Source organism: Dicentrarchus labrax, unplaced genomic scaffold (genome assembly GCF_905237075.1).
Source record: "Dicentrarchus labrax unplaced genomic scaffold, dlabrax2021, whole genome shotgun sequence".
NCBI lineage: Eukaryota > Metazoa > Chordata > Actinopteri > Moronidae > Dicentrarchus > Dicentrarchus labrax.
In genome coordinates this window covers 11,414,590-11,437,557 of record NW_026136709.1, presented here as the reverse complement: position 1 = coordinate 11,437,557, position 22,968 = coordinate 11,414,590, and the positions used below count along the sequence as shown (strand labels likewise).

Sequence of the window (22,968 nt, the reverse complement as noted above, 5' to 3'; positions counted from 1 at the left end):
AAAATACCACGACGTCCTGTGTCTCAATATTAATTCATGACCCTTTGTGTTCATTAATTAAAGAGGCCTAACTCACAGTTAAGTCGTTCGTTAATTATCCAACCAGCTGCATTAAGTGCAGAAACCCTCCTCTGACCTGTGTGTTTTCTGATGATGTCTGAAAGTACCTGGTTCCTGTCTTTGTGTGCACGGAGCTGGAGCTGAAGCACCAACATGCTACTGAGTGCCAAACTCTCTGCTTCGTGGGTCATTGTTCAGGGCATTCACAAATTCACAAATCCATAAAGGAGGCCTGGAAACGCACGATAAATGTCGAGGGTCATGACAAACCAAAAAGTATGTTGCACTTCTGGGAGCATGTCTGATAGAGGTCGAAGAAGAGTCAGTGTGCCTGCAGAAAAAAACAACCAAAATGTAAATATTCATAATTGACTATATATAACAATCACCTATGTTCATTAAGTAATATGTAATTATAGGCTACAAAAGAGGGTATAATCACATAGAAACCATTGATGGTTTCATAGGTCTATTGGAACATTTAAGGTAATCAAGCATCTATCAGATCCTAAAGCTCTATTAACACATGCGTGGTGCATCTTTATAACAAAGTTTTAGTCCTGACTTGAGTCCCAACTGTTCTTAAACATGTAAGTTAAACATCCGTATTTAAAAGCTATTTGACGGCGCTCTGTCGCTGTTTGCCCCGGGGGGGAGGAGATGAGGCTCTGTTGGATCAGATTACTCTCCAAACAAGCCTCAATCAGGCCAAATTATTAACGAGAATCTACTGTAACATGCAGATCTTATCAGAGCTGGATCACCAGGAGTAGTCTCCCCGGTTTGACAACAACAGCTGGAGAAAAGAATAAAAAACACATCAGAAAATTAGTTTAAGAGGATTTATACAAATAATAATACAGCAAAACCATCAATGGACTAAAGAAACATTAGGAAATTAAAAAATATATAAGTAAACAACATGTTATATCAAAATAATATTCTCGTTATACTGCACTAAGATTTTAAAAAGTCACCATAAAATGAACCTAAATAAAAGCAGAACCTATATTAAGAACATCTCTTCGTAAGGCTTGTCAATACAAACTAAAGGTAATATCATTGCACACTCACTAATAAATGTAACAGCCACATTTCTGGAATATAATTTAATATGACCTATATTGCATTATTGAGTACTAGGGCTATACCTAAATGGCTTTTAAAGGAAAAATTCTACTGGTTTTAAGTTGAACACACCTTCTAACTATCCAGTGAAATTAGGCCTAAATAAGGAGTTAGTTACAATGAGTCTTGAATCCCCAGGTTTCCCCTTTGTCCCACATCCTGAATACCCAATATAAAGAAGTGGGTGAAAAACGTTGCCTGAAACCTTATATGGCAAAGGCCCAGACAGCCTTAAAAAAGTGTCCTATTATATTTCTCAACCACCCAATTTAAGAAACTTCACCAGAAGAGGAGAAGAAAGGAAGCTCATCCGCTCAAATCCGCTTTTGACGCGTCATGTCTCCTGCCTGCGTGCCCTGCAGCAAGGCAATATTCTGCATTTCTCATCAATCTGATGTTTGACATATAGCCCTAACTAAAGAAGGGCTGTAGGTGAGAATATCTGTCGACTTAGGCGCTGACATAGTAATCAATAATGAACAAGCTGTGGCCTGAATGCATGTAGGCCGCTGGTAGGAATCCAGATCATTTTCTACCAGTGTTTTAGTCAAATTAGAGGGATATATTTTTTCTATTTTGTGTTTTAATAATAGAAATGAAACATATCATTGGTGTATCAGTGTGGTTGTAGCAGCAGAGGAGGTTCTCTGTTGTGTGATTGTGTGTGTGGTGGTGGTGGTGTGTGTCTGTGTGTGTGTGTGTGTGTGTGTGTGTGTGTGTGTGTGTGTATTAGTGGCTTTTATCCCCAGTCCAGTTTGGGCTTCTTGTCCTAACTCCCTGGTATGAGGGGTCAAAGGTCACCGCCGCTTGTAGCCGTGTTCAAATCCCCCTATAGTGTGTAATGTTCTCAACATTATAAAGGGAACTAGTGTCCAGATATTAGTTTTCAGGCCGTGGAACATTTTAATTAGCTGATATAAAGGATAAACACACAGGAGCTTTAAGTTGTCATGAGACTGCATACATTTTATAGGTAATTTATCCAAATAGACTGAAAAATATGCATTTAAAATCGTTACATGGTACAATATTTTTAATGGACACACAAAATACCTTTTGGTGGAAAGGTCAACCTCTAAAAACTCTGGCCAGTAAAACCAGTGAGATTACAAGGTATTTCTACTATAGTTTACAACAAAGAAACCCTTATATGAAATTCATGTGTGAGTGTGTGTGTATGGAGGAGGGGTTCAGTTTAAAGGCCAATAATGTATTGGTGTCAATACAAAACTTTTAAAAAAAAGGTCTTCTTAAAATAATAATCTTCCCAATTATTTCCTTGCCAAGGAGTGTTTTTTTTATATGTATTCCTATATTTTTTATTTAAAGAAAGAAATAATATCATTGAATCTAATGATAATGATGGTAATAATAATAATGACAAACATGAGCTCAGGATGGTCGTTGAAACATGCTCACACATGGCACATGTTCAATCATTCATGTAATGGGATTAGGCAACTTTCAAAAATGAACAACAGGAATGTCAAAACTTTGTTTATCTAAAAATGTGGGTCAATACAAAATAACTTTATGAAAAATACATTTGGAGTTAAATGTTGTCTTATTTTATGTCCAAAGAGTGGACAACGTTATGGTTCATGTGAAACCTGAGTTTGCACAGTTTTGCAATTCATCACCCCTAATTAAAAAAATGTTTAATATTTTTTATAAAATCATCTCCACAAACTCAGCAGTACTGGATCTTAAACCAATTAAAAATATAAAATAAATATAATTTAATGTGTAAAAATAAATCTTTCAATGATCCTCTAGTTACATTTGACGAATAATACATAAATAAACACTCTGATGGGAGCCATGCAGCCAACAGTAAACAGAGCTGAATGGCAAATAGTTTTTAAGTTTTACAAATAAGACCCACTGTAAACATGTTGATACATGGCGGGATAACAGTCTAAATGAGCAGGAACTTCATGCCTTCCTGTGACTCACGCTGATCGCCTAAACAACACCCGTCATACAACCGGGCTTGTTGATAACTGATTGAATTGTATGTTAAAAGTTGCTCCAGTCTCCTTTCAACATTAGGCTACATCTGGCGCTCTCCTGTCCTCAGAAAAGCCTTTACAAATGGAGTTGAGCTCCATGACTGAGCAGAAGCCCTCTGGTGCTGGTTTTCCCCTTCCTCCCCCATGCAGTCCCTCTGGCCAGGGAAATCCACCAGACATCAGCTCTCTGGGCTCCCTGCGTCTTTTCTAAACGTGTTTTCGCCGCTGTAGGGTCAGTTATTAACTCGAGAGCGTTTCAATTTAATTTACACATGCAGGCTGGAAAATATGCAGTTGACTCACTTCAAGCAAACATATCCTCACTAATCTGGTCATCGGACATTTTGTCAGAGTGATGCTTTTGGTAAAACTATTCAGCATAAAAAAAATCTCACAATCTAACAATTATTTTATATTATAATAATAATAATAATAATAATAATAATAATAATAATAATAATAATAATAATAATGGATACTATATTTTTTATGAATAAAAAAATAATAATTACAATTAATCTGTTTTATTGTGTTATCAGGCTATCATCAAACAGAGGTCTGGTATGCATTAACTACATTTCATTTGTAAATTCTGCAAAGCTGAATGGCTCCATATGAGAAAACGCGTTTAACCCTATGTGCAGCTAAAGTAGGCTACACAATGTGTTTTTATTGTTTAAACTGCAGTGAGAAACTAACCAATATGCATATCTTAGTCAGCACTTTGAAAATACAACATTTGGAGAAGGAGAAGCTGCTACATTGTTGTTTCCATCTCATCTACACGCAGGCCGCCATCCCTGCCTCTGACCCCGTGTCTGTGCAGGGGGATGCCGGGTAAAACCAGGCAGAGGCAGCGCTGTTTCCCCCCGCTGTTTCCTCCCCTCACGTTGAGCCACGATCGTGGTGATGGAGGCTGCAGGGAAATGCTGGATAACCGCGACTTTAGTGGAAATGTTAATGCACATGTGGGAATGGTAGTTATTATGGAGTGCAGCCACCTAAACCTTGGGATTGGTTGATATAGTAGACCTGATTAAAAACCCCTTCATTCTTATGTGTGTTTGTGTATCACTCCGCTCTTACGTAATAGCTGCATGCTTATATTAATATTATAATGTTATGAGCCCCTGAACCTTTGCACTACCTATTTTTGGTTCATGGAGATTTCGGACCTTTACTGGACCTCGGACCTAAAACTAACATGCACATATGCTGTAAATGGAGAGGTTTGGGTGTATTTTGTCAGAAGATTAAACCCATATTTATATTAAATTTGGGTTTTGTACATTTAAAAAAAATGGATACAAACAAGCTCTCGCATATCTGTTGTTACCCATTAAACGATGTTTCTTCGTGTAACTTAAACTCCATCTAAAGTTAAAGTCTGTACACCCTCACAACTGTTGAAGCGTGAAAGTGCCTACAGCTCACTTCCTCAAAAAAAGGGTCAAAATATTAACACCGAGAACACAGAAATACGAGAGTGGGAGAGAGAAAAGACGAGATTTTATAGTGTCTGTAATCCACCCTGCTTCTCACATCTATAGTTTGTAGAAGTTGGTGTTGGAGAGGGAAAAGCACATGGGCCACACAGAGGCGCGCTCTCGGCTCGGCGCATGGAGGAGCCATTAGATTATACCGACTTTTCTCTGTGGGGAAAAGTTTGTTTGACACCTTAAACAGAAGCTCTGCTCTCTGTTAAATCATATGGGGGCAGCCAAACTCACACACTTTAACCCCGCGTGGTGTTTCGCTGAATTTAATGAGTGAGCCTTTATTTTGAAATGATGAGCTAGAATTAAAGAGAATAAAAGTAACCCATTTTACCCCTCGTAAATAGACTATACACACGCCGATTGGTTTGCAGGGCTCGAGTGTTATCAGGCGCCCACACCAGAGTGTGCAGACTTTACTATGATAATCTAATGGATGACTGTTCAATGTATCTTGCATTGTGTATTTAGACATGCATTTATACATTGTGCCAGCAATGAAAAAGTCTTTCTAAGGAGTCACAGTCCTTGTGCAGAATTAGGGTAATAAGTATGACTCTGATTCTGATTAAATAGCCTATCTTGAACTTTTCCCCTTTTCTTGATGCTTGATGAGTGAGAGATTTTTTTTCAGAATTATTTTAATTTTATGTCGACGGTGTAAATGCTGTTCTCCCCCCCGTCCGCAGCAGGTCACCGTCCTGCAGCAGCAGCAGCTTTTGAGCAGAGTGTGCTCGCTACCGCCACGATTCACCATATGCAGCGAGGCTTCAGACATCAGTTTGAGGCTATATTATCATACAGAGCCGTTCACAAACACACACACCGAACACTGAAAGAAAAATGGGTACAGCAAAGTAATTGCTGATGCATTCAAAGCCTGCTACAACACACACAAATATTGACGAATACCCCCACCACCCGAAAGTGGCTCCAAAACGTCAAAATGTTTGTTTTGTTCATCAATATTTTACACCAAAATATTATGGGTCTGTGAATGACCTTGCGTTAAGGGGCGGTTGACGGGCAAATACTTTACAGCTGAGAGATTCAACATAAAAACGCCCTGACAGCTTTTATCGGTCTCCGTGTATTTAATTGTCTCAAAGATCAATGCAAAGTGCTGACCCTAACGCGGCATGTGTCTGTCAGCATTAACCATAACTTTGTTTCCCAAACAGTCAGCGTCAAATATAATTTGGAGTTGAGCTCTTTAGAAAAACATTATCTTTCCTTTCCTATTAAAACCAAATATGGCCTGTCTTGTTCTTTTTCACGTATTCTGTCTATTGTTATTCTATAGAAGTTACAGTCTACTGGTTCCCAATCCGCACTGGAATTTAACCCTGAAACACCAGCAGCAGTATAATGGCTTGTCTCTGCTCCCTGTATGGCCCCTGCAGGCTCTAGCAGCAGCAGCAGCCGTGCCGGGGCCAGACAGCATGCCAGCCCCGGCTCCCCCTTATCAACCTCGGGGCTTTGGCCTGGACCGTATACCGCAGAGTCCCATTAATCAGGGAAACATCACGTCAAACATGGCAGACTGAGGGAAAGGGCAAGTCTGGTCAAAGCTTCTTAGAAAAAGTTGCATGGTCCTACATTGCACACAATATTGTGAGAGTCGAATAGCCTTTGGGTGAGTTTTGCAGTATTCCTGTGTGTCCGTACAGCAGGTATGTTTGTGGATTGTTAGTTTATTTTATTGTATTTCACCCCCTATGGTAGGATCACTATACTCTGGTTTCGGCTTTTTCTACAATACCCAGGTATATAGTTGCAGTGGTGCTACAGTACTAATACTTAAAGCTGTTTATGGAAGGGAATAATGTTTTATTCGACTTGTTGGCCCCTCTGCACACGCCCTTCCTGCAAATGCAGCATTGTTTGCTTTATGAGTTGCTCCAATGTTCAGCGTCCCTGCAGGAGTGTTGTTTAGGTCAGCTCATTGAGGTGTCATATGCTGCAAGTATTACACCGAGTAGGCTCGCACCGCCTCATGTGCAGTGGTTGGAAACGATGCATGCGTAAATGTCTGCGGTTTGCCTCTTGTTATTATTGCAGGCTCCGCAGGCCTACCACTTCTTCCGCCACACACCCCTTAAATATACCGGGAAAGGGATTCCCTCACTACTATAAGAGTTTAAACCAAAGTGAAGATACTGCCATCTTTAAAGGGATATGCACCATCAGTCATCATTAGTTCTATTGTTAGTTTAAACTACCCACAATGTGGATAAGCACTCCTGTAGATCTATTTGGGGTCTATTTCCTTTCAAATCTGACACCTCTTCGCCTCAGGACATACTCCTTATCTGTTATTTAATTGAAGACTGGTTATGTCTAATTTTCCCTAAACGACTTTAAACATTATGGAATTACTCGTGTTACAGAGTAAATGGAAAGACATTTGGGGACATTTAATGACGAAGTAGTGCAAGATATACCCAAGAGCAGCTGTGTTCCCAAAATAAAAGATTGTTAAAGAAGGGAAACCGCATAAAAAGTTTTAAAATCACCTCCCTTCTTTGTTTTCATAGGACTCTCCTATCATTAACTCTGTTTAACCCCCCTTCCAAAACAACATACGATTGTCCAACAGGAAAATAAAGAGAAAGAGACGGATAATTACACTCAGTCGCGTTTAATGAATGCTTCATAATTAAAAAAGAAAGGGAAAGTGCTTCAGAAATCCACCGTTCAAGTTTCCATTTCGAGTGCAGTTGTCCTATATATATTCACAACAAAAAGAAATCAATATACAAGAAAACCCCAGAAAAATTCACAAAAATAAATATTCAGTTTCAGATAAACAACCAGTGACTTCAAATTCCATGTCAAAAACCTGACCTCAAGTATTGTATCAAAAAAGCGAAGTAAATGAGTGAATGAGGAGGGCAGGGAAGTGAGGAGGAGGAGGAGGAGGAGGAGGAAGGGGGGAGAGTGTGCACGCAGCCTCTAGCTGCTGCACGATGCAATTGTTTACATTGATAGCGTCACTGTCAGAGAGCTATTTGTCTTAGCGGTGGAAAGGCCCTCCCAACAGGCCATTACCACCATCTCCGTCCCTCAGCCGCGCATTGTGAGCGCTGCGTGAGAATAGGCTGGTGCGTCAGGGGGGCAAACCCGCACTGCTTTGGGCGCAGGCGATTCCTCTTCTTCCTATGCCTGTGCAGCCTATGCTTTTGACATGCGGATTAAAGGTTGAAAGCTTCGCTCTTGCAACACAGCAACCCCCCCTCAAACCCTGTGCAACCCCCTCCGTTTTACTGCTAGCCTGCCCATATACCAGCTCGTGTCATGGCTTCCAAAAATAGTCAGTTCACAGGCTGAGAATATATAAGTTCAAGTTTGAATTGTCTCATCCAGGCTCAGAATTAAGGCCCACGGTGAACTGGGGCTTCATGACTGCAGAGCAGTGCTTTAATCACATGGCTAAAACATCTACCATATGTATCCACACTGATTTAGACAGAGTGAAACTCACTTTTTTGTACATTTTTTTCCCTCTTTTTTTAACAATCACCCATTAAATAGTTTCTACAATCCTCTGAATGAATGCACCCTTTGCTGTGCTTGTGAGGGGGCTGACATCATTCACGGGCTTTGGGTTTGTTGTGATCTGGCTCGCCATAAGCTGGGCCTCTCTTTGTCGCAGACAGAAAAGCCTGCCAATTAGCAGAGCGCGTCCTGAACTGCCATTAAAAAACATCTACACATTTACTTAAAATACCTACGTGTAGGTGCGACTTCAACCACTTGATTTATTTGTCCTTAAAAAAAAAAAGAAGAAGGTGTGCACACTATAGCTACTACTGAATTTAGGGGCTAAATGAAACAGGTCTGGGGTATACTACATTCACTGAGCGGCCATATTCAAAAGCCTACATTAAAAATGGTGACAAATAAAGGGAGCAATATTTTAAAAGCTGATTGTATTTTGGGCCAATAATAGCAAATAATTGGCGTTTTTTTTCTAGCCCAGATAGAGACAGATGACTCCAACTAAAAATAGAATAATGAACAACAGTGGTTTCACGGAAATTAGCATATTATTAAATTATAGGAAATCAGCAAATGGCATGGTTAGACACTCACATATGGGTGAATCCTAAATATTCAAATAGCAGTCGAATGAATGCAGTTTGGCCTTTGTGTCTGCATCCAAGTCAATTTTTCTTTCTATCAGCATCTCAGACATCATTTCACAGGCTGGTCAGAAAACCCTAAAGCTGAAACCAGACCCCCCAACAGTATCAAAGTGCAATGCATTTAAGCCTATCTCTTGTGCTTTGTCGCATTGTTTCTGAGTAGCCAGAGTAGCTAGAAGGTGTTTCACGCTGTTTTGGTGTTGTTCTGCCCCCACGGTGACTCCTCAATCACATCCCACCCAAGAGCCTTTCTTGGACAATGTTGTTGTGTTTTGTATATATATATTTTTGACCAATGTTCGTGCTCTAAACGCAAATGCAGACTCCCCCTGGCACAAATATGGTGTGCAGAAGAAATCGGTGGCAACGTGGACCAGGAGGGACGTGAATCTGATTCTGTCGTGGGAACTAACGTGCTATGAAGGTCTGAGCCTTATTCTGTTTGATTGTCTGTACATAAGGCCTGTGTTGTGTCTGGGCCTGCGTCTGTGCAAACTCACACGTTTGAAGACCAGGAAATACTCAGCAGAAATAAAAACAAGACTGGAAATCAGATCACAAGGACTCCAGGAACAAACAAACAAACAAAAAGCCCACAATCACCAGGAATACATTCCTGTCAAATCTAATAAAGGCGTAACTGTGAGTATAGATGGACGTTAATAAACTTTTTTTTTATTTTTTATAATTCTCTAAAATTGAACACTTGGACACATGGGCCACTGTGGCCAAGCTGATCAGTATGACAGTCATGACAGGAAACACAGCTCTGATATATATAAAATATATCAAGTGGCACAGAATGGGAAACCCTGATTTTTTTTTTTTGCGTGATTTACCAAGTCAAGCTTGCTCTGCAGTCCCAGATAGATTAAGAGTAGCCTCATCTCAAGGAATGCTGTGGGGTTTTCTTTCTTTTTTTTTCTTTTCTTTTCTTTTCTTTTTTTTTTTTTTACCCCTTTCCTCTTTCAGACAAAGCACAAACCACTGAAACCCTGGCACCATACAATCCAACAGGTCGAGCATAGAAAAGCGAAGAAGAAATAATGATAATAATAAAAAATAAAAAAAAGTCAAGTAAACACAATAAGGAGAACCTAACATATTGCTTAGGACTGATAGCTTATGTAAAACACAAGTTCCTTTAAGCGTAAATCCACGAGCGGTGTCTCACAGTCCTGTGGGCGTTTTCTGAGGCTCCAAAAAGGGGGATCTCGTGGGTTTTCCTCGATCAAACTTCAAAACAAAGCGGAATGTAAACCCATTCACAGGGAAAATAAAAGGGAAAAAGAAAAAAATAATAATAACAAACGCCGATAAAGTTGCGAGCAATTCGGTGAGCTCACGTTAAGACTCGGGCTGCGATTAGGTCTGGAGATTGACGCGGTGGGGGCTTTTGTTTTTGTGATTTTTTTTTAGCTTTTAAAAAACCAGCTCAGTATTTCCTAGTTCTCTGAGCGTGTGGGGGAGGGAGAATCTGGCCGCCCGGCTGCCACCTCCACACGGGGTGGGACGGAGGGGGAGGCCCGGGGCCCCTCAGCGAGTTCAGGGAGTAAGCAGGGCACAAATCCCCGTCGCTGCCAACAACCAGCGACGGCGGGGATGGGAAATTTGCCATGAGGCTGAAAGGCATTTTAGCAGGCGATGCTACAGTGTTCGCGTTGCTGCTGCGTTTGCGTCTGCTCGGTAAATCCTCCGCGGATACTTCCTCGCAGCCCGCGGGACGAAAAGAAGAGGAGGAGGATGAAGAGGAAGAGGAAGAGGAGGAAGAAGAAGACGAAAAAGAAGACGCAGCCTTGTTGACCCTGGGCACGTTTTGTTTTGTTTGCGCCCTGGAAACTCGGGGTTTCTTATTCCCCAGCACCGGAGCCCTGCAGTTTTTGTTCCTGTGCTCCCCCTCGTCCGCGCATGGGCCGTCCTGGGTGCTCCAGCATTCCTGAGGACCACAGGGGGACCTGGGGAGCACATCGGGGCTCCTCTCCGTGGCTTTGACCCCGAAAAAGTCCCCTTGTTTGATGGGATACGGGCCATTGCTGCTCTCTGCCTTATCTCCTTTACATTTGACTACAGTGGCCTGGCTCTGGTATTCATATTCATCACAGCTTTCCTCCACTTTAACTTTCACATTGTGGAGGTTGAAGGGTGGCGTCCAGGCTGTCCTGTCGCCGTCCGAGTGGGGGGCGGCGGTCACACAGGACTCCTCCGCCTCGGTCTTTATTTTTTTCAGTGGAGTGGGCAGTTTCAGGCTGCCAGCTTTCGCCTCCCTTTTGTCGGCGCATTTGGGGAGCTTGTCGTGGTCACACTGTGCGCTCAGTCCCGGGGGGCACTTGGTGGGATGCCCCGGTGTCCTGCGTGAGGGGTGAAAGGTCTTATTCCGGTTGGGTTCCGGTGAATAAGGGGCCGGCTCGTCCACGGGGTCAGTCCTGTTTGGATCAGCCTCAAACGCCCTTTTGGACTCGGTGAAAAAGCTGTCTCCCACTACAGTTGAGTGGAATTTTGGTGGCTGTAAGGGTCCCGAGTCCTTTCTAGTTTCACTGCATATAAATTCACATTTCTGGCGTTTCTCCTGCCTGAGGTCTCCTGTCTGTGGAGTGGCAACATGGCCCAGTGCGTGTTGTTTCTCTTGTTGCTGCTGGTTGTTGTAGTGAAACGTGGGCTGCAGGACCAAAGGTGCTTTACTAGTGTTGAGAGTTTTGGCGAGAGAACCGACCCGGGCCCGTCTGAACCGGATGCTCTGGACCGAAACACGGCTCGAAACGGAGCTCGAGTCGGACTGTGAGGAGCTCTCCTCCTCGTCCGAGCTGACCTCTGAACTCTCTGACTGCGTGTCGTCTTCGTCCTCGCCCTCCTCTTCCTCCTCCGAGCTCCCGGAGTTGCTGGTGGTGGAGAAGCCGGACCCGAAGTCCGAGTCCGGGTACGCCCGGTCCGAGTAGGTGCTGGACTCGGTGTCGCTACTGTAACTCTCCGGGAAAGTCGGCTCATGGTGGTGATGATGATGATGATGGTGATGCTGGTGGTGGTGATGATGGTGAGGTCTGGGGTCAAGATAGTAATCCGGACCGAGTTGAAAAGTCCCAAAAGAAGTCCCGTGACTGCCGGATGACTTGGGTTGCACGAGCAGCACCGGTGGTACGTGCTGGTGCGCGTGTCTGCTCCTGCTCCACGAGTGCCTCGCGCTGTCCCTGCCGCCGCCCCCCTCGCGCCTCCTCTTCCTTTTGTGAAGTAGGTCGCCGGCTGAGCGCGAGAGCCTGGACTGAGCAGCTATGGCGGACTGAAGCACCACCGGCTGCCGGCTCACCGCGCTCCGGAAAAACGAGTGCCTTTGGCTCAAAGTAACACGGTTCCCTGTTATTTTCGCTGTTTCATAGTTTTTAAAGTGTTTGTGACTGGACTTTGTCACCGAACGGTATTCCCGTCCGTGGGTTTTGTGGTAAAATTGAGGTAGTTTGGAGTCGGTAAGGCAAGGAGTCAGCTCTCTCCTCCTGCCGGTTTTGTTGTGAAGCGTCAGAGTCTCAGGGACACCGTGCAAACTAAACCAAACTTTTTCCTTCCACAGCTCGGCGTCCGCACGGAGGAGCCCCGGGGACGCATCCTCACCCCCGGGAGAACACACCGCTTTCGCTTTCCTTTTGTTGGACTTTAACACCCGCTCAGTCTTGCAGGAGATATACAGAGCCTCCACGTCCTCCCGCGATATGAGAGTGCATTTAGCGGCGTGGAAAGCTATTGAGTTTATTGCTTTGAGCTTCCGCAGCTCCTCCAGGTCGCAGTGGTGCTTCTTCACCTTCAGGTGGTCCATGCGCTTGTGCACCGTGGTCCGAGGGATGTTCTTCAGCAGGTCGGTGAAGACCTGAGACAAAGCAAACATTTGCTTGCCTTTGATGAGCAGGTATCCCAATCTCACTCCTTGCATTTCCTCAAATCCACACTCCAGGTCTCCCATGTTTTATGTATCAGCTCCAATGTATTAATCCATGTAGTCACTCTCACTATATTATGGATTTACCAGTGAATGGCATGGGGTCTCGGGCTCAAGGCATCCTGCTCATACCTTTAATCCATCCACACTGCTGCTGCTGCGTCATGAAAATGCAAACTTTGACATGCAGAGTTAAATGGAGCTGCCGGTGTCTAATAGGTTGAATGAGCCGACAGCATCCACTCGTCGCCTCTTGCCCGGGTCCGGCATGGTGGAGGAATGCGACGGATGCGTCCACCAAGCCGGGGCTGCTGCTACCTGCCTCTGCCGGCTCCACTCCCCTCTGGACGGCAGCAGGACGAGGGGTAGGTGTACACCACTGCCTCAGCCAGAGGGATAAAATAGCGAGGAGAGAGAGAGAGAGAGAGAGAGAGAGAGGGAGGGAGAGGGAGAGGGAGTTGTGCGGGTGGAGGGGAGGGAGAAAGAGAGAGAGAGAGAGAGTCCGAGACAGAGAGAAACAGAATAAGAGCTAAAATGCAGCTGCTATTCTGGCTGCTGGTTGAGCCACAAATAAAATGACAGAGAGGGGAGGTGCGCCAGACTGGAGACACCTTCATCAATTAATGCCCTCGGAGTCGACGCCCATTGGACGCCGCTGACAGGTGATGCAATAAAAATGGATATTCCATCCCCACCCCCTTCCACACCCTGCCATTACAATAGTTTACAATTGTGCCCACAGACTCCGCTGCTTGGGTAAATAAGTTATGACAAGTTCATATTTCAATAGCTGAATAAAGAGCTGCTGGAAATCAAGCCCGGTCCATAGTACGTGTACAGCCAGAATAGGTAGCCCGAGCCTGCAAAGTGTCATGATAAGACTGGAATGTATTGTGTGCTATTTCCTTTCGGTCCACATCAAAACGCATGCGGTAGTAGTCCTATATGCAATCGATTGTATGCTGGTAAAATGACTCCACACTCCGGGCATTTTACACGGTTTGGTGTGTGTTAACGCAGCGCAGCTTAAACAAAGACATTTGCTTTTTACACTTGGAGAGCTGCTTTTCCACGTCGAGGCTGCTGCCCTGACCAAGGCTCAACTCATCTGCTTTTGTTGGCTCTAGCTTTTCCTCCATATGATTGTTTCCTCGGTGGTAGACTATAGACTGACCTACTTATCCTACAATATTTGTTCAGACTGCGTAGGACTATATCCATATTATTCACGCTGTACCTTAATAAATCCATCGGCATTTCTAATAGTTTTTTTTTTATATCTCACCTTTTCCCTTTACAGTGGGTGTGTGTGTGTGTGTGTGTGTGTGTGTGTATGAAATCATTTGAAATGTTTTGTGGTGTAACACTGTTAAGATATTGTGAATTTACGCATGCAATTGTTATTGTTGGAGATCAAAAATATACACACCGTCAAACTTCAGGAATTATATTCTTGTAAATTTAGTGGAGTCATGCTAAACCGGCATATCCCAGTTAAATTGTAGCCTACTTTTCACCCTGGTAAAACGTGAACAGTGATTGGACGGACTAAAACTGCAGAGTCAGGGTTGCTTTTCCCACAAGATTTTCCAGACAATGTAGGTTAAAGCTGTAGCCACTTAAATAATCCAATCAAGATCGTCAGTTAAAATACATTTTAATTGGAGATCTTGGAGCTACAATTATAAAAAATGTGTCTAATATATTGCAATGTAGCGTTTATGTTAAAAATATAATGTTACTATCAACAAGTAGCTTTTCATAATAGGGGTGGAGGAACATAAACTGTGGGATTATTGAACATAACAGAGTCACCTAGGGCTGTTTTTGGGAACTCCTTTTGTTCCTGTTGTCATACTACTTTGTACACATTGACACATTTTATCTATGCGCATGTGCATATTATTATCTAAATATACACACACACACACACACACACACATCGCTTTTCCCGGAGCGTGCACATGAGCATATGCGCACATACGCAGGCACACACACACACACACACACACACACACACACACAAAGAACAACACGCAATTTAAAAGACGTATGCATGCACGCGCGCACGCACACACGCAGACTCGCACAGGCTACGTAGAAAGCAGAGGAAACGTACAGGCTGAAGCCGCCGCCCACAACGCTGTCCAAATAATGTGGCTGTGTACTATATTATATAGGCTAATTGTCTGAATTACCGGTAGGCCTACAGAAGGCTGTTTGGAGTCGCTGTTTCGCCCATGAGCCACATTTCTACATTACTCCCTGCGTTATGTTCCCTCTTTGCTATCTAGTAAAACACGTGAATCTCTTGTGGCCCGGTCCACACGGGCAGCGCTGTGCGCGATGGGGCCCAACTCAAGACTGGGCATGCTCATCACCACAGCGTTAAGCCTATTTACTTATTTACAGACCACTGTATGTCGAATAGCGTCGATGTTACCTCGGTGTTACATCAAACAGCGTGTTATATATGTAGGCGTTGTTATTATAGCCCCCTTTTTAAACCTTTGAATATGACTGGATCATGTCCACAAAAACACTGGACTGAACATAATCACTGAGCGTGGTGGTCATGGACAATATCGTGCATACCAGACAAGATAAGGAAAACTGTAATTTTTAATTAATTATGGGGTGAAATACAAACTATATACAGTACCTGTAGCTATCACACACGCATGCGCACGTGTTTGGAGGATTAGGGTCACAGTGTTACACCTTGAAATGTCAGCCTATTTATCAGGACTATGCTTTGTTGTGGACCAAAAGTATTTTTATCTTTTTTTAGGGTTAATCCTTTTGCTTCTAATTTAAGAGCTTACACTATAGTGGCTACGCATATTGTGGCATAGAACCGTTGAGATAATTAAATATTATAATTATAGTAGACTCTAGTGTGACAAATCTCCTACTTATGAAGTAGGTTAAAGTAGGTTATATTTTACTCGATAAGCCCCAGAGAGCTGTTATGCGGCGCACAAGTTACTTGTGGACAGGATAGGCTCAGGGTTGCTTTGAAACACACCATGAGAGATCACTGTGTGCGTGTGTGTTGGTGCGTCTCTGTGCATCTATCAGTGATTATGTGTTTTATATGCTGTCCAATCAATCAGTAAACTGTAGTTTAACTTCCACACACCCACGGGTCATCTGACGTGCATTCTCGTCGCTTTAAATGCAACCAGTGACCTGCGCATTGAGCTCTTCTCGCTGCAGCAAAACTCACTTTTCACGTGCTGATTCTGTATGACAGCATTAATACATGGGGCATGCGGAGTTTCACGGATGCAGCAGAATGAAATGAGAGGAGGGGCAGCTTGTTGAGGTCCGGATCCCCGGGGGAATAACTTGGATCCCAGAGCCACGGTGCACCGTGCCCGGCCTGGGAGATGCAGAGAGGAACACAGTCAAGGCTGTTTTCATCTAACGTCCTGACCACTGCATGTCTCGCTCTTTCGGGAACTTAAGTTTCGTGCTTATTGTTCATACAGTGTAGCCAAGGGTTCTCACTTGAATGTAGACGATTTAAACCAATGTAAACTGCCAATTCTACTCTACTGACCTAAATTGGTCCACATCCAAACTGACCATTCATGTGTGCTCTGCGAAGAATATAATGGTCCTATTGCATAAACACATCTTGTATCACAAAATAATGAGATTACACAGTGATTGTAGACAAACTGTTTGACGTTTGTTGGGCTACTGCAGCAGAGATCAATTAACATCAATTTCTCAAAACTTTTTTTAGTATTGGCACAATACTGTTGATTCAAACTTCAATATTTTTTTCAATTTTATATAAATATTTATACTTATACACTTTATAACCACTACCCCCAATCCCCACAACTACCCCCACGAACACACACACACACACACACACACACACACACACACTAATAATAATAATTTACCAAGAGCATAACAGAACAAAGCATAAATAGCCTGTTCATGAGAATTATTCAGTGAAATATCCATAAATTATTATTATTGATATAAACCATTAAATAATTCCCAGAACATGACAAACTTTATAAATCAAATAAAATAAGGATCTATACCTGCTTAAAAAAAAACAAAAAAAAAAAACCTTTTAAAATAATGATTAGCTACGTTCTTTATAATATATCAGATTGAATTTGCCAAAGCATCTGCGAGTTAAGTTCCCCATTCACTGGTGCTGTGTAGGTGCCCCATGCTGATTCCCATGATCATTGCTTTTGAATTAGAGCTCTCAGCGTATCCTTAGGTCTGAATTGAGTGCCATCTATAAAACGATAATATAATACTGTAATAATTACTGAATGAAAATAACCTTGTACGTATACATATTTGAGTATTTCCAATTAAGACCAGTGACTCTTTGTTATGCGAATTTGTGATGCACCAGATGCCACAGGGCACTTATTCCACCCTCTACTGCGCCAGGATGTCGGCCGGGACCGGAGGGGAGGAGACGAGGCCGAGTGGCCGAGAGAGAGACCTCAGGCACGGTAGAGGTTTCTTACAACATCCCGCTGAGTGCTGGTGGTACGGGGGGGAAACGTCTCAGACGACCCAATCCTACACTTCATGCTCATTCAGTGATGGACACATAGGTTACTCCTGATATGTTTGTGGCATTACCGGAGTTAGAATGCAAGGGATCCACCAAGACTCACTTTGATCTAAAATGCATAATTGAATAATATGTTAACGTGAAACATAAATTAATAAAACGTCTATTTTTAATTTAAAGCATAAATGGCGAGTGTCAGCCTCGCAGTGACTCCTGAGTGCTGTTTTAACTACTTTTTTATTTTCCACTACTTCACTGTGGAAGACCGGCTTAATGGGGGGAGATGGACGGATTACGGTAAGGACACGGCACACACACACAACCAGAGAACACACATGACCAGCGATCCAGTTTTGTGCAGTGTAACCTACATTTTAACAGAAGTGAAATGGTTTGAAACTTCAGTGCACCATTTATGGAATTCTAACGTAGTTCATTTCAATTTAACAGGCTTGCAAAATACACAGTAAGTCCACACACTGCATACAGGCGCAATGTGGGGACGTGTTTTGTGAACGAGGTTTATGTAACTAGTTCATCTGGTGAATTTCATACATTTTTATAAGCTCACTGGCCATAAAAAATCTTTTGGATACAGGCAAGCCTCCAATCTCGTTCACTTTTCCAACACTCATCAAACCAAACGTGCTGCTCCTGTAGCCCCATTTGTTTTGCATTGAGTTTTATGGAGACACTTGGTCAAGGAGGCGCAGGCACTTGTAAGAGCATAGACTTTTTATGACACAAACTCACTGCCCCATGCCAAAACAATGAATTCCTCTCCACCCCCCAACCACCCCGGGAGAATGTGATTTTACATGCAATCCGAGCCTTAAGTGTGTGCGGACAGTGGTGGGGGGAGGGCTCTCTTCACCTTTCACCCCGCCGTGTTGGGACTATTTTTTTCCTGGGCCCCCGTGCTACTCGCCAACCAGAGAGGAGACGATGGGTAAATGTACGGATGGGTCTGAATGTGGTGTAACCAGGAAATAGGTGTTATGGCACTGGGGCGTTGGGGGTAATTCCAGTGTTTGCAACTTCTCTTTATTTTACTCTTTCCCACATCGACAATCTAGCTCAGCAGCGGAGGAAAAACACGAAAATTCCTATTTGAATAGCTGATGCCTGTAAAAACAAATAAATGGTTAGTTTCCTGAAGTGACTGGATTTGACAGGAAGTTATAGTGTCCATTTTTATTCCAGTTGTTCCCAAACAGTCATACAGTGTTAGGATGACAAAAATCACATGACACAGATGGGAACGCACATGGTCTGTCACCCCCAGTACAGCCCTTACAACAGATATTACATTTACCATAAACTGCCATAAACCATAAGAATGACATGCAGTATTAGCCAAAGTATGTCCATACTATATAACCTATAATTACTGCCTAAATGAATATCAGGCTCCATTAAGTTTAATGGTGCATTTACTGGGGTTGCTGCAGGTGAATAACCTTAAATAAAACTTACTGTATTAACTGTATTCATGAAACAAGGAGATGGACTGAAGGGGTGAAGAACTTGTGCATGTGCGTGCTGCTAGCTCACGGCTTTGTCTGTGAAACACTGTTTTCATTGTTTCTATTTAATAGTTGGGCTAAATTTATATGCTACATGCTAGAAAACGGATCAAATAGGCTATGTCACACTACATAGATTTTCTTAACACTAACAATGTTAGGCTGTTTTTTTTAGCAAGGTCTAAAGGCCATAGATTCTACATGACCCATTAATAAATTATTGATTTGTAAAGCAAGCATACAGCATGTGTTTGAGAACACAATTGCGTTAAAATAAAAGTCCTATACTTAGCTGTCAGTAGTCATTTGTTAAAGCTTATGAGCTCAGTCTGTGAAAACATTCCTCCCAGACTGCTTTAGTTTTCTGTGGAGTTCCCCTGCAATGCACACGCACACACACACACATTTGGGATGCAATGTTTAAGGACAATATTCAGATTTTATTACTGGTGTGATTTTTCTAACAAACGTTCCCTCCTCCTGGGTCTTTCTGAGAATTTATAAATGTCGAGAAAACACACAAGCTTTAAAAGAGATGGAGTTAGGTGGACAATCTAGGAGCAGTAACCATTCGAGAAAATAAATACCTGGCAGGCAATTATGTATGTCCACCATTTGTGTGTATAGTGCCTCAACACAATACCATTTCACATGCAGCTTACAAACAAGTCTGTCGCTGTGAAGGCTGCTTTTCCCAGTGTTGCCTTTCCTCACTGAGTATTTTACATGTTTCTCATTCTGCACAGAGAGACCACAAAACTTCACTCAGCCTATGCAAACATGCCCAGAACCCAATCAAGAGAGCCCTCTAACTTTTAAAATCTCAAGTGCTGTTAAGTCACCTTTCTTACAATTAAATGTGGCCCAAAAAAGACAAGAATAAGAAGGAATATGAATGAACACACTGCAGGAGAGCCAGTCAAACCCTTTTATTTCCATCTGTTGTTTCTATAGTTCTCTCAAGCACTTGCAAACTGCAAAATCAATGAAGTGCAAAATACCACAATTTAATGTTTTTTTCAAGCACGTTGTCTCAGTCTTTCCTTTATTTCTGCTCTGTCTCACCCTTGTCCACCTTCAGTACTGTACTGTGCAAGTGAAATAGGCTACCTACTGTGCAGAATATACAAGCAACATTTTTGAAAACCCTGACAACCCTGGCTCTGTCAGACATACATCCTGCTCTACAGGCTACATTTACATACAACAGTTCAGGTTTCTTAACTGTGGTAAATTAAATGAACTATTTCTCTAGCAATAAATATTATTGTCTATTGTGTCTGTTGACAAGGGAATATAGTTGAGACAAGACACCTAATTTTGAAGGACTGTAGCAGAGATCCTCATACAAATACCAACCTGATGACGTACAGTATAAACAACAAAGCTCTAACATACAACATCTAAGAGGACTGCCTGGTTATAATCACAGAACACCTGAAATTATATAAAAGCCCTGAGTGCTATATGTACTTTGAGGTCACCAATAGTTGCTGGAAGCACACAGTGTCGCTGCAATTTTCTGTCTCAGAGACAGCTCTTCTCTGACAACGCAAGGAACATTATACATTATTCGTGCAGACTTTGACTTAATCAAGTGCAAGTTGTAAAAAATCATTTGCCATTTTCAGTGTTTCAGTAGCTATATGGGCCCCTACACAACCGCTGCCCCCTCCTTCGCCTCCCTTTGTTCTCTCCAGCTCTAATAGGTTTTCCCCTGCCACACACAATTCACTTTTTTTCCCCAGCTCCCCATCCCTCCCACACCCCCTTTTAGTGCAGTGCCCAGTGTCGACTGGAGCATTTGAGCAATTTGAAATTAAAGCAAACAATGGGCAGGCACTCCCAGGAACCTCTCGCTCACCATATTACACGGAGGACGCTCGTGTGCTCTTGCGCATTATTGGCAAGTCATTACGTTTCTCTGGAAACCAAGAGCGGGAGCTCGCTCAGAGGAATCGGTGATGCAAGCAGCAGCTGAGTGCTTGGAGTAGCATGTGTGTATGTGTGTGCGTGTGTTCTGGAGCATCCTTGGCAACAGCATGGGGATGCTGTCAAAACAAAACTGTATATTGACAGGTCTGATATGCAGCCTGATGTGGGATTCTCAAAGCCCATTTCATATGTTTTGAAAAATAAAAAAGGTATTCATCCTTACAATGAAAAGCTTACTATACCTTCTCCATTCTTCTATCATTCTTAATCATAATGAAATGGTATGGTGAGAAAACAAAATATTTTAGCTAATATATATATAATAGTTAGTTAAAAGTTCCAACCCAAGCTGTTGATTGTCCAGAGTTGCTGTTATTTATATAAACCATGATTCAAATATATTATGTATATGGGCTATTATTTTGTCTATGAACATGTCCCTATCTATATCTATCTATCTATCTATCTATCTATATATATATGTATTTTTTATTTGTGTCATCTATTGTCATGTTGTTTTAAAGTCTGTGCTGGAAAATGTTTAGAGTTTAATTATATGCAATAAAATCACTACAAACTTGACTTTTAAGGATGCATGTGTGGATGTGTACAAACGACATCTGAAAAAAAAAAAACATTCTGCATTACAGCTTGAAAATTAATCATTACGCCTATGGCATAATAATACGTATGCACAGTCTGCCTATAGGGTATAGTAAAATGATGTAACTAATTTAAATGGCTTCTCAAAGGATAGGATAAAACAAATATTAAATGTAGAAAAATCCCATTAAAAAGGGAAAACCAGTGTCCAGAAGTGTGTGCTTTTACAATTTAAACCAACAAAAGGTTTTCTGTAGGTCATTCAGGCTTTAGATTACTGTAAATATTATTTTCATTATTGATTATTCGGCCATCAATAAAATACTGATTTTAGAGAGTAAACAATTAATTGATTGTTTACTCTATAAAATCGCTCCAATGTAACGAGGGACCGCCATACTCAACCTTTGTGTTATTTTCTATAAAATATATTAAGAAATGCTTATTAAAATTTCCCAGACCCCAGGTTGAGGTATGTAGGCCTACATCTGTGACTTATGATTAATCAATAACCAAACTTGTTATCAATTCATTTCTAGCTATTAGCCTACGACGATCATCACACTGAAACTAAAACCTCTGATTTTTAATCTGGAAATATCCACATTTCATTTCAATGTAACTGCACCAATGCATCACAAACCCATCTTGTTCACTCAGCAGATCAAGAATTGCACTAGTGGCAGTAAACAAACGTGAAACACATAATAAACACTGTAAACACATCTGTTTCCTAAACATTGTGCTTTTAACAGCTGCTAGACTTGGTCGATCTCCAGTCAGTAACACCATCTCTTAGCCTACCTCCATGTTGCTACACTGCTGACAGTGAACCGAGTAAAGTGAGGTATCTTTAGGACAAAGTTTCAAACCCTCTCCGCCATGTGGAACCAAAATGGAACGTTACTCTCGGCGGTCCAATCACGTCCGTCGTTTACTTCCTGTCAGAGGGCACGCACGCACACGCGCCTTGCGTCGTTACGCATTTCCTGTTCTCCACGAAGCCCCCCCGCTCCCCCCTCTTCTCCTCACCGTCGCGCCGTGAAGTGGATGTTTTGGTGAAAAAATACGGTGTCGAAAAGGGACCTAAACACATTTAAAACATGACATTTCGACCGAGTGGGACCTAAGGCGGCGTAGCGGAGGGAAGAGGGCCGTCTGCCGCGAAGATTTCGGTGTATCTGTATATCGTATTCTTCCGCATGTCCGCTTTCTTCGTAGATGGTCTCCGGCGAGCGTTGTCTAGCAGCGGACGACGAGTTCTCGACGAGTAATATGAAGGAGATGATCGGCGGTTGCTGTGTTTGCTCAGACGAGAGAGGCTGGGCGGAAAACCCGCTAGTCTACTGCGACGGACACGGTTGCAACGTCGCCGTGCATCAAGGTAAGCGGTGGCGTTAGCTCGGCTAGGCGCTAGCTGGTTAGCTCGCAGGCTAGTTAGCGTTGCCTTGTTGCAAGGTTATGGTGCGCTCCGTGTGCAGCCGCCTCCTCCGCCTGCCCTCACCAAGGCCAGGCTGAGGTCAGGCTCAACTCATGCAGCGGGGCAGGTCGCTGCTTTGGCTTGGCGGTTCATTTAG

The 22,968-nt window shown here is 42.7% G+C and overlaps 2 protein-coding genes across 5 annotated transcripts in view; one reads left to right on the top strand and one right to left on the bottom strand.

Moving 5' to 3' along the window:
• Positions 1-7,321: 7,321 nt before the first annotated feature.
• On the bottom strand, positions 7,322-13,351 carry skida1 (SKI/DACH domain containing 1). The gene has a single exon (XM_051410466.1). The coding sequence runs from the start codon at positions 12,785-12,787 to the stop codon at positions 10,280-10,282; it is 2,508 nt and encodes an 835-aa protein (XP_051266426.1). The 5' UTR covers positions 12,788-13,351; the 3' UTR covers positions 7,322-10,279.
• A 9,050-nt stretch (positions 13,352-22,401) lies between these two features.
• The window catches only part of mllt10 (MLLT10 histone lysine methyltransferase DOT1L cofactor), a 44,363-nt gene continuing 43,796 nt past the window's right edge, over positions 22,402-22,968 (top strand). For 3 of the 4 annotated variants that reach the window (XM_051410464.1, XM_051410463.1, XM_051410462.1), the window contains exon 1: positions 22,402-22,775. In XM_051410464.1, the coding sequence (XP_051266424.1) occupies positions 22,613-22,775 (163 nt within the window). In that variant the 5' untranslated portion in view covers positions 22,402-22,612. The remainder of the gene's footprint in view (positions 22,776-22,968) is intronic. The other variant, XM_051410465.1, reaches the window with a different exon arrangement.

Coding starts and splice junctions, on each gene's coding strand:
- skida1 (XM_051410466.1), bottom strand. CDS start 12,787: ATGGGAGACCTGGAGTGTGGATTTGAGGAAATGCAAGGAGTGAGATTG.